Here is a 15445-nt window from a genome sequence, read left to right as displayed (position 1 = left end):
AGATGCACCAGAAGAGGGCATCAGATTTCATTATGGGTGGTTGTGAGCCACCATGTGGTTGCTGGGATTTGAACTCACCACCTTTGGAAGAGCAGTCTGTGCTCTTACCCGCTGAGCCATTTCTCCAGCCCTTGATTATTCTTATTAGCAAGTATCTCTGGAGTTAATCAAGGTCTTAGAGAGCCTGTGTGTTGATCCTGGTATTCTGACCACATTTACTTTGCTCTCTGCTCCGTGCATTTGGAATTATTCTGTAAGGTTCTTTTCTGTGCTCCAGCTCTTAAAGAAAGTGTATTTCCTAGATGATTGTCCAGGGTTTAAATATAGTCCCAGAGGACTGTGCATGGAAAGAGACAGCTCACACCCATCTTAAAGTCTTGTACTATTTAGAGGTCATTGGTTCAGGGGTAGCACATGGTGTCATCTCACACTAGGATCTGAGAATATGCTTGGTTCTTAGGGAAGCTATGCTGGCTACATGTTTTCAGGTTCTGCTGTACATGTGCATGATAACGTGGAAGACTGAAAGTACATAGTTAATTGACAGATCTTCACAGGCATGATTCCTCTTGATGCACAGGCAACCCTCTTTAAAGAACAAACGCAGCATAACAAAGCGGCCTTCTGTGTGTCAGGTACTCTGGCTGTGGGAAGCTCTGTAAGTTAGTGGATGGACAACAGACCATTACAGAAGACTTGCCCCTCCCCTATTCAGGACATTTTTGGTTAGTAATCTAAGTAAATAGTCTTTTTCCTTTCCTGTGTACTATAAGACATGCTAGTGTGTGGCCTTCATGAATGAAATTGAGAGAATCAGTGCACAGAGACCTGTTGATGTCACACACAGCTCGTTCCCTGGCAGATACACCCGCTCCCTTCAAACCCTCCTTCCCTGTCTGGGTCAAACTCAGCAATTGCGCCTACTCCTGCCTCACCTGGGAGAATGCAGCCTGCTTTTGAGACTCAGTTCTGCCACTTGTTGGGTAACTTGACCATGATACACAGCACCCTCTTTCTTCATCTTTCAAAGCTATGGAGCTGTTCGGGAGTGGGTAAGCCCCAGCACCGGGCTCCTGCTCAGTGACTATTACCTGCTGCTGTTTTTGTTAGTCAGCACCGGGCTCCTGCTCAGTGACTATTACCTGCTGCTGTTTTTGTTAGTCAGCACCGGGCTCCTGCTCAGTGACTATTACCTGCTGCTGGTTTGTTAGTCAGCAGAGGCAGGAACTGTAGCCCACACAGCCGGGAGGGCTCGCCCCACCAGCTTCACTCTGCCTTTTGCTCAGGGTGTAAAATGCATGTGTTAGTTTTAGTACTGGCCTTTTGATTTTTAGCATTAGTCCACTTAGGACTTAGTACAAGGCTGGGATCCCATGTCAGCAGCAGCATGAGCAATCCCAGTGATATGAATAGGCTTGGGAAGCACAGACTGTATCTTGATTTACAGCAAGACCCTGGAAAAGAGGCAGGTTAGCCACTGGGGTCCTGGTGAGGATGCACACACAGGGCAGTTGATGCTCAGATCCGATGAAGTGGAAGTAACTTGCAGCTCACTATAAATATACACTCTGGCCTCAGGTCTATGGAAGTTTCCTCATGATCCCTTCCTACTGAGCCACCACATCTGAATAATTAATTCCATTCTCAAATGATGTTTGTGAACCCCTAAAAAGATAAGGGACTTGACTAAAGTCCCACAGATGCATTGAGGGCAAGTTTTTAATGAATCTTCAAAATTTGACCCTGAGACTACTTTGTAAAAACTGACTTTTGGCTGGAGAGATGGCTCAGGCATCAAGAGCACTCCTTGTTCTTCTAGAGGACCCAGGGCTGGTTCAGCACCCATGGTCACCAGCTATACCTTCAGCTTTTGGGCATCTGATCTCCTCTTCTGTCCTCTGAGGACACTAGCATACATATAGCGCACATTCACACAGGTGCATAATTAAAATCTGAAAATAATTGTGTACTTTTGACTCATGAAAAATCATGATGCTTTTGGTTTTGTTGGGTATTTACAGCTTTAAAGTTTTTTTGTTTTTATGTATATGGGTGGTTTGCTTGAACGTATACCTGGACACCATGTATGTATAGTGCACAGGGAGGCTAGAAAAAGGCATTGGGACCCCCTGGAACTGGAGTTACAGACGGTTGTGAGTTGCCATGTTGTTGCTGAGATTTGAATCCAGGTCCTCTGAAAGAGTAGCCAGTGCTCTTAACCATTGAACCACCTCTCTGACCCCCAGAAATTATGACTGGCATAGATTTACTGGTTTTGTTTGTTTGAAGATATATGAAAGTCTAAGTATACTTTTCTTTTAAAATTGGTGTTTTGTTAATCCCAGCACTTGGGAGGCAGAGGCAGGAGGATTTCTGAGTTCGAGGCAAGCCTGGTCTATAGAGTGAGCTCCAGGACAGCCAGGGCTACACAGAGAAACCCTGTCTCGAAAAAACAAAACAAAAAAAAGGTGTTTTGGCTGTGTATGGTAGTGCACACCTATAACCCCAGCACTTGACGTGCTAAGGCAGGAGGATGTTTAGGTTGAGGCTAGCAGGGTTATATAAGTGCATTCCAGACTAGCCTGAGGTACATAGTGAGACTTTGTGTCACAAAACAAATGTAAACTTGACATTTAAGACAAGGAAGTGATCACTTTGAGCACACTGAATAACTCCCATTGACCTACTCAAATATGCTTGGTCGTTTGTCGACACATTACCAAGTTGAGAAGACTTACAACCCTTAAAGGGTTGTAAGTACTCTTGCAGCTTTGTTCTAGAGATGGTTCATACGTGAAATTTTGTGTCATTTACCTTAAAGTTTCTTAAACAAAACAAAATTAACCTAATTACTGTATAATATGAACAGCAAAATGAGACATTTACAAAAATGTTTTGAAAGTTTGCTTACATACATGTACATGTACCACATGTGTGCAGGTGCCCACAGAGGCCAAAAAAGGCATTGGATTCCCTGAATTAGGGGTTAGAGACAGTTATGAGTCACCATGGGTACTGAACCTGGGTCCCTTACAAGAGGAGCCAACGCTCTTGGCAAATGCGGTCATCACTCCAGCTCCTAACCCATGGGCACTCTCAGGAGGCTTGCCTGTCTGCTCTTGCTTTTGTACGCGTTACTCCATTTCCTTTTCTGTCCATTCTTATTCATCTGTGATAGCACAGGTTATCACCTGCTCTGGTATCCTCAGCCTATTGAATAACACAAACAGTAAATCAATCACAGGGCTGTAAACAGGCAGGGAAGTGCTCCACGGCTGCAAGAAACGACATTTTAGGTGCTCTTTCTCCTGCTCTAACCTGCCCTTTACATGCAAGTGGAGGATGGTACTTGGGAGCTTGCCCTTTAAACTGGGTCTGAGAGATTTGCCACAAATCTGGAATGCTGAAGCCAGAGCACCTGGTGAAGTAACGGGACAGAAATGGGAAGCTGCACAAGCGGGGACCACCCCAGTCTTGGTGCTGACTGTTTTCTGAAGGGTGAGGACGTGGTGGAGTCAAGCCAGGACCACAGTGTGATGCTGTTTGAGAACATGCTGATCTGTACAGTGGAGGAAAGCAGACTTAGGTGGCTAGATGGTTGGGATTCAGCTGTAGATGGTTCGAAGGGCCAAGTACCAAGAATGGAGGGCCCAAGTGGGTATGACTGTTCCATGCTAACTAACCAAGGAATGTCGTTTAGAGCTAGAGCTGTCGAGGGCCTAGCAGCATGAACATGTGGAAGCCGGTCCCTGAGTGAGTTACATGTGGGGTACCTTCACTGGGTTACTTTAGGAAGGGATGATTTTCCTCACCCTGTTTGATGCTCTCTCCCTTACCCTCCTGTGGAAAGAAGGGCCCTGAATGTTGAGTGAAACACCCGCTCCTTTTTTAAATTGATTTCTGTTTGGTTGGTTGGTTTTTTTTGTTGTTGTTGTTCTTGCTTTTTGAGACAGGGTTTCTCTGTGTAGCCTTGGCTGTCCTGGAACTCTGTAGACACTAGGCTGGCCTCAAATTCATAGAGATTTGCCTGCCTGTGCCCCCCGAGTACTGGGATTAAAGGCATGTGCCACCACCACCTGGCTTTAATTGGGGTTTTTAATGTGTGTTTATTTTCAGGAAAATGGTTCTGGGCCCTCACGGAGCTCCTAAAGTTGCTTGCTTCTTACCAGCCCACTCTGTAGTTTGATGGGCTAGCCTGTGTCCTACATGGTTTGACATCCTTCTCTAGCCAACTTAGTTTTCAGGCAGGAGTTTCCAAGGCAACTCCATCTTCAGGGAGATGCTTCTTGAAAGAAAACCATTAAAAATTATACTTCTTCTCTAAACCTCATTGTTTAGACTGGCAAGTGCTCTGGGCAGGTGGGGGACCAAGAGTTGGGTCTCAGGCAGCTCCGCTTAAGAAGCAGCCTTTAGAATCCAGCATCTTTTGATGGTCAGTTTCCCCGCTCATTGTTGAGTGCTCCACACAGCGTTCCAAACAGAGAAGTCACTTTATTTACTGATCTCTATCACTTCCTTTAAGGAATGTTCTCTTTTCCAGATGAAGTCCCTGGAAGCAAATAGGTTGTGACAGGTAGCTGAGTTGAAACACGTGTTTCTTCTTAACCTATGGTGTGCGGCCATGTGTTAGCTCAGGCTTAGCAGTCAGCATGTGCTCAAGAGATGCAGGACACCTGTCCTTCATAAGGGACTGACTGGACACACACTGAAGCTGGCTGCAGAGATGCAGGACACCTGTCCTTCATAAGGGACTGACTGGACACACACTGAAGCTGGCAGCAGAGGGCCTCAGCTGGCTCTAGGGTTCCTGTGTGGTTGGAGTAAGCAGCACCTGAGCGTTTTGTTTTTGTTGTTGAGCCACTAAACTCACTTGTACAGTAGTGCTGGGTTCTCTTTCAGTCTTTAAAAGGACTTGAAGAAAAGAACATACAATAAAATGGAAAGGGAATAGTTGTATAAAGTTGATAAAGTAATTCTAGCCATTGAGATTAAAACCTCTTCAAATAGTTTCCTTCTGTGGATCTCATCTCTTTGAGTCAAAGTCACTCAAACTCTTGAGTTCTGCTTACCCTAAAACATCTGACAAGTTTTAGCAGAGTGAATGGTACCCAAAAAAATGTGGATGCTAGAGTCAGGCAGTGAACAAAAGAGGATGGCACTAATACAGACCCAGGCCCTCACAGAGTTCCCATTTGTGGTGTGGTACTACAGGCCTTTGATCCCAACACTCAGGAAGAAGAGCTAGATGGATCTTGGTGAGTTGGAGGCTAGCCTAATCTACATAGTGAGTTTCAGGAGAGCTAGAGCTATGTAGAGAGACCCTGTTGATAGACAGACAGACAGACAGTCAGACAGACAAAATAAAAAAAGGTGTTAGACATTGAAAGTGGTTTTGAGTGGGAGTTTGAAGCTAGGGTGCTGCCTTCTCACCCAGGTCTGTCGTGCAGGAAGGACATTGCAGACAGGAGGAGTGACCTGGCTGTACCTGGTTGTGCCAGTGGAGTACCTACTTGGTTGGAGCTGAGTGCTCTGGAGAATGGGGGTGGGGTGGAGGGCGAGGCTTGGGGAAGTGACAGTTTGGTGGGAAGTGAGCAGAGTTGTAGTTGTGAAGGCCATGGAGGGGCATGCATGGTCACTGGGTTGACCTAGACTTTGAGAAGGTCACAGTGTTGAGATAGATGTGCTGGGAGGACTGCTCAGAGACATGACAGCAGACATGTAGGGTAGAAGTGACAGTGGCAGTGATGACACCAGAGAGCAATGGGGGAGAGGAGCTGGTGATCTCTCTGGGCGTGCAGAGGGGGGTGGGCAATCTAGCAGGGCATGGGAAAATCTCTCTTGAAGCTGTGAGGGTGTCCTGGGATGCGGTCATGTGGGACCACCCTTCATTCCAGCATGGTGTCATTCATGAAACAAAATGTTTTTCCCTGTTTTAAATTTCTTTCAAAAGCATTCTGTGCGATTAGATGACATCTCAAATAGCTCAGGAGGCTGATAACAGTAGACTGTCCTCATGCCAGGGACACATGTGTCTGAGTGAGGACTGCAGCAGTGAGCTTTGAGAGGTCACAGTTGCTGCCGCCCAGCGGGGCACATATGTTGCTGCACCACAGCTGCCTGTGTTCCCATCTCTGCACAGCCCTCGTGCTGGCTGCCTGTGCCCTGTGCTTCAAGTGTATTTCCTCTTCTCCTTTTAAATATCTTCTGTGTACCCATGGGACCAAAGCAATCTGGAAAGGCCCTTTGTGTGCCACTGCTGCCCTCTGTGGCTAGTGCTTGGCAAGGGCTTAAAAGGAGAGCTTCCTGCTCTTCTTTCAGGGGAGACAGGCAGGCACAGTTCTTGGACCACCTTGCTCTCTGCAGTAGCCTGTAGGCCTCAAGAAGGGCCTCTTGGTTTTCCCTCTGGAATGAACTAAAGGGATTAAAAGGAAGCTAGAAGTTTTATGTAACACATCCTTTGTTTACCTGATACCTGTTATCAGGCCAGAAATGGTAGGAGGAAGTTATGCCAGCCTCCAGCTGGGGCCAAGGGCAGCCGTGACCTCCTCTGTTAACCTCTAAGCTTCTGCATGCTGGCAGGAGACTGGCTCTGGGACACGTGTGACATTGTACAGCAGCAAAGTCACTGGAAGTAGGGACCTAGGCACTCTTGCCCCATTCTTGTTGCTGGATTCCTAAGGAGTGCTTAGTAAGTGTCTTAGGAGGGCTTACTGTGTGCTACCTTAGGGTCTCACTGTGGCTCAGGTGGCCTGGAGCATGTTCTGCAACCTAGGCTGCTTTGAACCCAGCAGTCCTTTTGCCTCGAGCTTCCTAAGTGCTGGGATTTTGGGCATTGGCCACCAGTGTAGCTTTTTTAATTGGAGTTTTCGTGCTGGTAGGTTGCATGTTTGTTGCACTGTCAACTGGACTGGATTTAGAATCACCTAGGAGGCATACATACATCTAGTCATGCTGGGAGGGCGTATCCAGGTTTACCTCAGAAGGGAAGGTCTACTCTAAATGTGGGCAGCATAGTCCAGTGGGTGGGGATCCTAGGCTGAATAAAAAAGGAGAAAGTTAGTTGAGTCCCATCTCTCTGCTCTCCAGGCTGTGAATGCAGTGTGACCAGCTGGGGTATCTCCCTTACTATAATGGATTGTGTCATCAAACCATGAGCTCAGACAAACCCTTCATACCTCAAGCTGGCTTTGTCAGTGCCGTATGCTGTCCTTGTCCCTTATGTAACTAGGATGTTAAGGCCTCTGGGAAGAGTTAGGCTGAAGCACTGTCCGTTGTCTCACTCATGATGGACAGCTCACTGAGTGCCTGCAGAAGCTCTCATCTAAGAGGTCCATAAGGGAGGAGCCCTTAGTTGGGAGTCCTTGTGCACCCACCAAGTCACTCACTCACCTGCCTAAACTTGTATTGAAACTCAGTGTGGAGTATGTCCTCATCCTCCCGGCTGATGGGATGGGGATCCCTGGGATTTCATCACTTAGCTAGCTTCATCTTTGATACTGAGTTTCTGGAGTACACTTCTCCCTCAGCAGCAGCAATGGGGAGTTCTCAGAACTCAGTACACTTCTTAAGCTCTAGGAAGAAGTCACCAGTTACTCTCTAAGTACCAGAGTGTGAACTGCACAAACCATATGCTAGACCTAGCCGGTTTTGTAGAAAGAGCGGCGTTAGCTTTTTGTGCTTTTCTGGAGTTCTTTAGTAACTTATCCCCAGTGCACCCTTGAACCTAGACCTCCAGTCTACCACTCAGCCACACCTTAAAGACCACCTGAGCCCCTTAATACCACGGGAGGTCGTGTATTACATCCTGCGCCACAGAGGAGGGCTGTGAATCATGAGCACATGCTTGGCCATCACTGTCAGTAGGGAAGCCGCAGAGCCGCAGCTTCTGCTTCTGAAGGAGTGGCCTCCAGGCCTGCAGCAAGCTGAGTCCAAGGAGGGTGGGCGGACATGCAGCAGGCACTGGGGCATAACTGTGTTAGGGTTTTGTTTTTCTGTTTCTCCTCACCCTCCCGCCACTGTGACAAATATCTGAGAAAACAGTGTAATGGGAGTAAAGGTTTGTGCTGGCTCATGGTTTCCCACGGCCATAGCTCACAGCAGAAGGGTGTGGGCAAGCAAAGCTGCTCATCTCCATAGGGTCAGCAAAGCAGAGGGGGAGAGAAAGGGCCAGGGTATGTTCCCAGTGACCTCCTTCCTCCAAGTGATGTCATTATGTTCTTAATCTTAGAGCAAAAGCAGTTTTGGGGATTAATGTGTTGATCATCAGAGTCCTCTCAGTGATTGGAACACCAGCTGGTATCAAACCTTCAACACAGTCTCTGTAGGATACGGTACTATATCCAACCACAGCAGGTGCTGGGACAATGGTTTGAATCCTGGATGCTCAGCTGCCTGCCTATAAAGTGACAATAGGAGCATATGTGTGTAGAGGTTTTGAGGAACAAGAAACTCACCGCATAGGCTCGGCAAAGACTACCTGTTGGTTCTAAGAGGTGTGCAGAACACAGCAGCTCCATATTCTCACCATGTACTTCCACGAAGAACAAAAGACTTATACCTAGCTAAAGCAGGCTTGCTGTATTTGACACAAACATGGCTGCCTCCAGAATAAGAGCCTTCTTTGGGAGCATAATTTAGCCATTGCTTAGTAACTAGATACTTATGTGACATCATCAGGCAACTTTTCTAGTTCCTTCCTTGATAATCTTTGACTATCAATCTAAGGGGTTAAGTGTGGCTCTTTTGGGGTGCCATTTGCCTGCCCTTGTTAATAGCTGGTTCTCATCCACAAGGGATGCTTTGATCTGGAAGCCCTTTTGGAGTATGGTTATATCCTATGCCGTGTCCTCTTACCTTAGAGCTGTTTCTCTGTAGCTATACATTGTTATGTGTTTCTGGTAGTCCTGGAACTCACTGTGTGGTTGAGGTTGGAGTTAAATTCAACAATTAAAGGGCCGTGCTGCCATGCCAGGCTGAGTGCTTACATCTGGAAGACCCACAGCCAGAAGCACAGAGAGAACACTGGGATCAAAGAAGTCCTTTGAAACCTTAAAGCTTGCCACCAGTGACAGACCTTTTTCAACAATGGCACACCTAATCCTTCTCAAACAGTTCCGCCAACTGGGAACCAAGTGTTGACGTGTTCTTATAGAGGGGGGCTGTTCAACATTAAACCACCACAGCTTTTCTTGTCTTGTATAAATATGTAGCTTATTTGTGTAAATAAACTTATCTTGTATAAATATATAACATCCTTAGATTTTTTTTTTTTTTTTTTTAATGTATGCCTGGTGCTTTGGAAGCCAGAAGAGGGTATTCGTTCCTCTGGACCTGGAGTTACAGACAGCCACCATGTGGGTCCTGGGAGTCAAACCCAGCCAGATCCTCCTGAACAGCCAGTTCTCCTAGCCACCAAGCCACCTCTCCAGCTCACATCCTTAGATTTTGGTTGTGACTGTCAATAGTTACCAGTTTTATTTAGCTTACAGCATCAAAGGCCAAAGCATTTCTTCTCTTTGCTATTATTGTGATTAATAGCTAGTCCTGTATTTAGCCCAGCCCAGGCTAGGATTAAGGTTACTATTTATATGTGTACTTACATTTTGAACAGGGTCTTATTCTGTTGCCTGGGTAACCTTACTTCTGGGTCCAAGGGATCTTTGCTTTAGTCTCCTGAGAAGCTTGGTGTTAGGCATGTAGTACCAATCACATGCAGCTCTAGTTAAGAGAATGAAGGAATAGCCCATACATGGGCTGTTTGTATCCCTAACACTGGCCTGTTCTTGAGACTTAGAATTTTATTTATTGAATGAATGAATGATAACTGCCTACAGTAGTTACTAATGAATGAGAGCCAGCAACAATGGTTAGTGTAGTGGGCCCTTCGTGTGTAAGTTGACTCTTGATGTTTCAGGTTCTCTTTCCTTCTATTCTTCCTCCTGACCTGCTCTGCCTAGTTGTAGCTGGTGACTCATGTGGGCCTAGGAATTGCGCTGAGTCATCCTGCCATATTGAATCAGCAGTGCTGATGACATCTGGTCTATGAAAGGACTCTGACTTTCAGTGCTACAGGATGCTCCTGTGTGATCCTGAAGTCTGAGTGCTGATTCTGTCAATTACAGATTTCCAGAGATGCGGTTCTTTGTCTTGATCCACTTTGACCACCAGATAGACAGGAAGCATACCTTGTTGTTTGATGAAACTAAAGAAACAAGTTGAAAGATTGTATTTGGAGATACACAGGACTATGGCTAGCTGCTCTGAAGAATGGAAGGGGTGGGGGGTTCCTGTGAGACTGGGTACAGCAGTGAAGACTGTGGCTAGGACAGACAAAGAATGAGGGACAGAAACCCCAGCAAACCACTTTGGAACAGTTTGACCTCTACTAAGAAGTCTACTAAGAAGTCAGAAGTGACTCAGTTGTCTTATCATATATGTACCATTTCTGGATAAGAAAGTAAAACTGAAAAACACACACCACAGATGTAAGAGGAGCAAAGGATTCCTGAGAAGGTCACAAGAAAGCACTAAGTACAGTAGGAGAATTCTGATGCATGAGACTTTGCTGCTCCGACTATGTGGGGCCAGAGTGATGGCAGAGGACAGGAGTTTGGTACTCATGTATGTGCATTTCCTCACGCCCTCCCCCTCCCTCTCTTCCTCCCTCCCTCCCTCAATAAAAATGAACATGTTTTTCTTACCTTTTTTTTTCTTTTTTCTTTTTCTTTTTTGAGACAGAGTTTCTCTGTGTAGCCTTGGCTGTCCTGGAACTCACTCTGTAGACCAGGCTGGCCTGGAATTCAGAGATCCCTTGCCTCCCAAGTGCTGGGATTAAAGGCATATGTCTCCACTGCCTGCCAAAAAAAAAAAATGAAATATTTTTAAAAGAATAAGAATTCATGATAAATAACAGCATGAAGTGATGACAAGACATTCCCTGGGGCAACACATGCAGTTTACACCAGGCTTTGTAGAGAGAATCACTAGTCAGATCCACAGTGAGCTACTGCTCAGTCCACCAGGAGGCCTAAGACCCACAGACTTCTCTGGGGGTAGCGCTTCAGCTAGCTCCTGAGGGCACAGCACCCTGCTGTTAACGCTCTACAGGATGCAAGCCTTTATTCCTCACTCTGCTCCTGAGCTAGACAAACTCCTTCCCCTTTCTTCCCCTGATCTAATGAGGCATGTGATGACTGCTGCCCCATAGGATTATCAGTTAGGACTGAACTTGGTGCATTCATGAAGAAGACTTGAAGCTCCTGGCAGCAGGTGGCCACCAGTCCCCTCCCTGAGTGAGAGAAGCTGACAGTCTCAGAGAAACAACTAACAAAACCCCAGTTACATTATCTAGTGTTTCTCATTGTCTTTGGGTAGTTTGATGGGTGGACACTTTGCTGTGTCACGTAATTTTAAGTTGTCATTGCTGACTGTATTTATTAGTCAGGGTTCTCTAAAGAGAGAGAGTGAACACACACACTCACACATACACACACAATTTATTAGTGTAGCTTATAGGCTCTGGTCCAGCTAGCTAATCCAACAATAATATCTCCCTACACAAAGGATGCTGAGGTTGGCCATGTATTCAATGAAGATGCCTTGCCCTCTGTCCTCGAATGTGAAGACTACAGCTGTTTATGTTTTCCTTTCATAGGTCTGTCTACATCTGACCCCTGAAGTGTCTGCTGCTGCTACGCCCTCATCCTCTGCAGAAATGTCTGTCACCTACGATGATTCTGTGGGAGTGGAGGTGTCCAGTGACAGCTTCTGGGAGGTAATGCAGGCCGACCCTTCCAAAGCACGCAGATCTGAGGTTGCTGGCATACAGTGTACTGTTGTGGTGTTGGTACATCAGGAGGAGAGAAACGTAGCTCAGAGTCGGCTGGGCACTTGCAGTCAAATGGCTTTTTAGGGAGTGCTGGAATGTTTTAATCCTCAGTAGAGGTGTGAGCTTACTCATCCGGAATGTCTGATCTCCCCACAAGCCAAGGGGTGTTTGTTAAAGGAATCAATGGCTTGTGCACTAACGTTCTTGGATGTCTAGCCCAGTGGGCAACAACACACAGTGGCAATGCGGCTCAGTCTCACAGACAGCTTTTACATGGGTGGCCGTGATATGACATTGTTTTGCATAGTATAAGCAAGCGACCAGAGGGCTGCACAAAGGGCCTGGATCTTGATAGAGTATCTGCCTGCAGCCTGTGTCCTGGGAACTCCCTTCCTGATGAAATTATCTTGTGACTAGTTTTGTTTTTGGAAGTTATTCTCCCTCACACCACTTATTTTTCATGTCTACTAAAGAAAAGCCGGTTGGTGGTTAGGGTTAGGTAGTGGCACTAGGAGTGGAACCCTGCACCTCATGCATGTGAGGCAGGACTCCTAACATTTGAGTTTTAACTCCAGCCATGAAAGTAAACTCTTAACTATATTTTACCCTCATGGTAAAAACCCTGCAATTTTCCATTCTGGACTGCATGGGACAGAGTGAGGAAGACTGAGCTTGCAGCCAGGTGGCATGTCAGCTTTGACCCTAACCGTGCAGTGATAGCTATGGGACCTTGGGCACATTGCCCACTTTACCTGAGTGTCAGAGTCTTTATCTATAACAGAGGGCTAATACTGGCCCCAAGAGAGGCTACTAGGTGAGCTGGAATGAGATCTTCAGCGTGGCGTGGATGCCTTCTGACACAGGAGGAGGCTCCAGGGCAGGAGACAGCAAGTGTGCAGTCCTAGTGTTTATTGAGTTAGCGAGTCTGAAAACCTGCCACGTGCTGTTACAGGAAACTAGTGATCATCAGGTTTGAAAAGGTAGCAGAGGGTCAGATGTCACTAGCACTTTCTGTCCTGGGTTCCAAGTGAGAAAGAAGGCTGTGGTTATTTAAATACATCTTTCCCTTCTTACACCATGCAGTCTGCTTTTTAGAATTAGGATCCAACAATTAAGAGTTTAGGGGTTCCATATTACTCATTTTTAAGGTTGTCAGTTTGAATAGCTGATTAAAGATTGATAATTCAGTTATCTTTAAATTTGTTCACTGGTGTTTGCACTTTTAAACAATCAAAGAGCAAGGGATTCCATTACTGGGCAGTGAACCCTATTTCCTTTTTTCCTTTGCAGAGCAGTAAACCCCATTTCCTTCCCTTTCCTTTGCTGAACAGTAAATTGCTTTCTTTTCTTTGCTGAGTGGTAAGCCCCATTTTCTTCCCCTTCCTCTGATGATCAGTTCCAGGAACAGAGGATGGCGGAACCGTGGGGCTGGAACGGCACATCTGGATCTGGAATAGGTGGAAACTAGCCTTTGTTGAGAGGCATGCTGGGATAGAGAGAGGCTGCCTGTTGTACAGCAGTAGCAGCTCCAGCAAACCCAACCCATCAACTTCAGCCGTGGACCCTCTTAGGGCCTTGCAGGTTAAGGAGAGAGCATCATCCCATGTGATGCAGGCTGTGGTTCATGGGAACACCTACCCCTGTGCCACAAGAAAGTTCAGTGTGAGACCATCAGAACCCTGTAGAAATGAGAATGAGAGAGCACCATCTGACCCCTGAAAAGCTAGACATGGGCATGACGTTTTCCAGGTACCCCTTAGTTTGGTTTCTTAAAGCACAAGTGCCACTGAGTTAAAAACCCAAAGATCAGGAGAAGATGGGAGCAAAAGAAGCAGAGGACTCATCATCCCTGTTGAAAAGGTCAGGATAGTGGTTGCTGGGTCATAGGAAGTTGCTGAGATGGAGCCCCTGCATGTCAGCAGAGGTCCCCCTGACAGTGTGTCACGATGGTGCATCTGTGACAGGGAGTGGGCACTACAGATCATCATCTTGGGAAGAAAGACTAGACTATCCTGCAGTCCTTCAAGCCTTACTGAGATACTGTGGGTTTGTGATAAAATAGTCCAGCCCTGGATGTCGCCAAAGATTTTGTAGGCTGCAGCAAGGGACCAGCAAAGACCTCCTACTGGCTTGGGCTCTCACTTGTCTTCTAGCAATATGGAAGCTGAGGAGTGGTTTGCTTTTCATGGATGTGCTGGCTAGTTTTATGTCAACTAGGCACAAGCTAAAATCATCTGAGAGGAGGGAACCTCAATAAGAAAATGCCTCCATAAGATTAGGCTGTATGCATTTTCTTGCATACTGAGCTTTTAAATGAGAAGCATGGCACACCATGCCCAGAAGTCAGAACACTGAATTCTGAAGTAGCATGAGTAGCTGATAGCGAGGTCATGGATGGACAAGTCTGCACTCTTCACATCTCCTTTAATGTGCTGCTTCTGAATAGAAACCTGGTAGTCTGAGTACTCACTCTCTGATCTGAGGCAATGTGCTAAGCAATCACAGTCCATAGGCTTCCACTAGGTAAGTGGCTCATGTGTAATAATGCAAGTGCGGTTTCCTGAAACCAACTCCAGAGTGGTTATCTCTGCACCTTTTACTGACCCATGGTCATTGCTGTCTTTAGGAGATGGCCTGGTTAACAAAGGCAATTTGGCAGCCAAATGTGGGAGACATGAATGAGTACATAGGGTAGGACCTCCTAGTTTAAAAAGCAAAACTGGGTACAGAATGGGTAATCTGGCTTTGGGTCAAAGAGCAACTCAAATGCAGGTGGTAAAGTGCCTGCTAAGAGAAAGGAAGTAAAGTACAAATGAGTTAGAGAAGTTTTGGTCTGAGATCCTACAGATAAATCTTTGGTTTCCTGTAGTTTTCATCTAGAGCTATGGCAGAGAGCTTTGAATAATGTATCAAGAAAAAAAGACGTGTAAGATCAGGCTTCCTTGCCTGAACCTTTCTAGCCCTATTATTACCACTATAATTGGGTGCCTGGAGGGGAGGGCTGCAGTTGAAGCTAGTAGCAGATAAAGATAAGGTCAGTGATTAAAAACAATAAAGAAGAAACCCAGATGGCACAAATAGAAATTCTTGCCACAAAAGAGGACACTTCCGGCAAGAGGGCTTCAGCACTCCTCCTTATATCCTTCTCTAAGTGCATTGCTTGAGTACTGTAGCCTAAGAAAAGGACGAATCTCAGCTGCCACTGCATTAGGCCCCTTTTCATGGCTCTGTGCTAGTCGTGATGATTGCTGCCCAAATGAGCCACCCAAAGTGAAATTAAATCCTACCCAGGCGAGGCATTTAGCACGGTATCCACATGACCTTGAAACATCCAGAAGTTGCGTACTATAGTGAGAATTTTAGTCTCTTTAAAAAACACAGAAATAAGAATATATTTTCACTTTAATCCCAGGTGTAGGATATGGGGCTGCTTCAGACTGTCTGCAGCACCTCACTATGATTTTCCTCATGCTCTACCAGGGGAGTGATTTTGCCAGCTGCAGATTGTTTCTGAGATTGTGTGACTATGGAATTCTGGGGACTTTTTTCAGAAGATATATAAACATGCCAAACGATTACAGACAGCTGGCCTGAGTATGTGAGCCCTCGGGATTTTTT

The 15445-nt window shown here is 46.1% G+C and overlaps 1 protein-coding gene across 5 annotated transcripts in view; it reads left to right on the top strand.

Annotated features, from left to right (window-relative positions):
• The window catches only part of Pacsin2 (protein kinase C and casein kinase substrate in neurons 2), a 91283-nt gene that overhangs the window by 49621 nt on the left and 26217 nt on the right, over positions 1–15445 (top strand). For 4 of the 5 annotated variants that reach the window (XM_031351052.1, XM_031351017.1, XM_031351036.1 and 1 more), the window contains exon 2: positions 11654–11773. The exons of the other annotated variant lie outside the window; for it this stretch is intronic. In XM_031351052.1, the coding sequence (XP_031206912.1) occupies positions 11714–11773 (60 nt within the window). In that variant the 5' untranslated portion in view covers positions 11654–11713. The remainder of the gene's footprint in view (positions 1–11653; positions 11774–15445) is intronic. 5 annotated transcript variants of the gene reach the window in all.

This window comes from Mastomys coucha, unplaced genomic scaffold (genome assembly GCF_008632895.1).
Source record: "Mastomys coucha isolate ucsf_1 unplaced genomic scaffold, UCSF_Mcou_1 pScaffold11, whole genome shotgun sequence".
Lineage (NCBI taxonomy): Eukaryota > Metazoa > Chordata > Mammalia > Rodentia > Muridae > Mastomys > Mastomys coucha.
The sequence above is the reverse complement of the archived record's forward strand: the minus strand, read 5'-3'. Positions and strand labels throughout refer to the sequence as shown.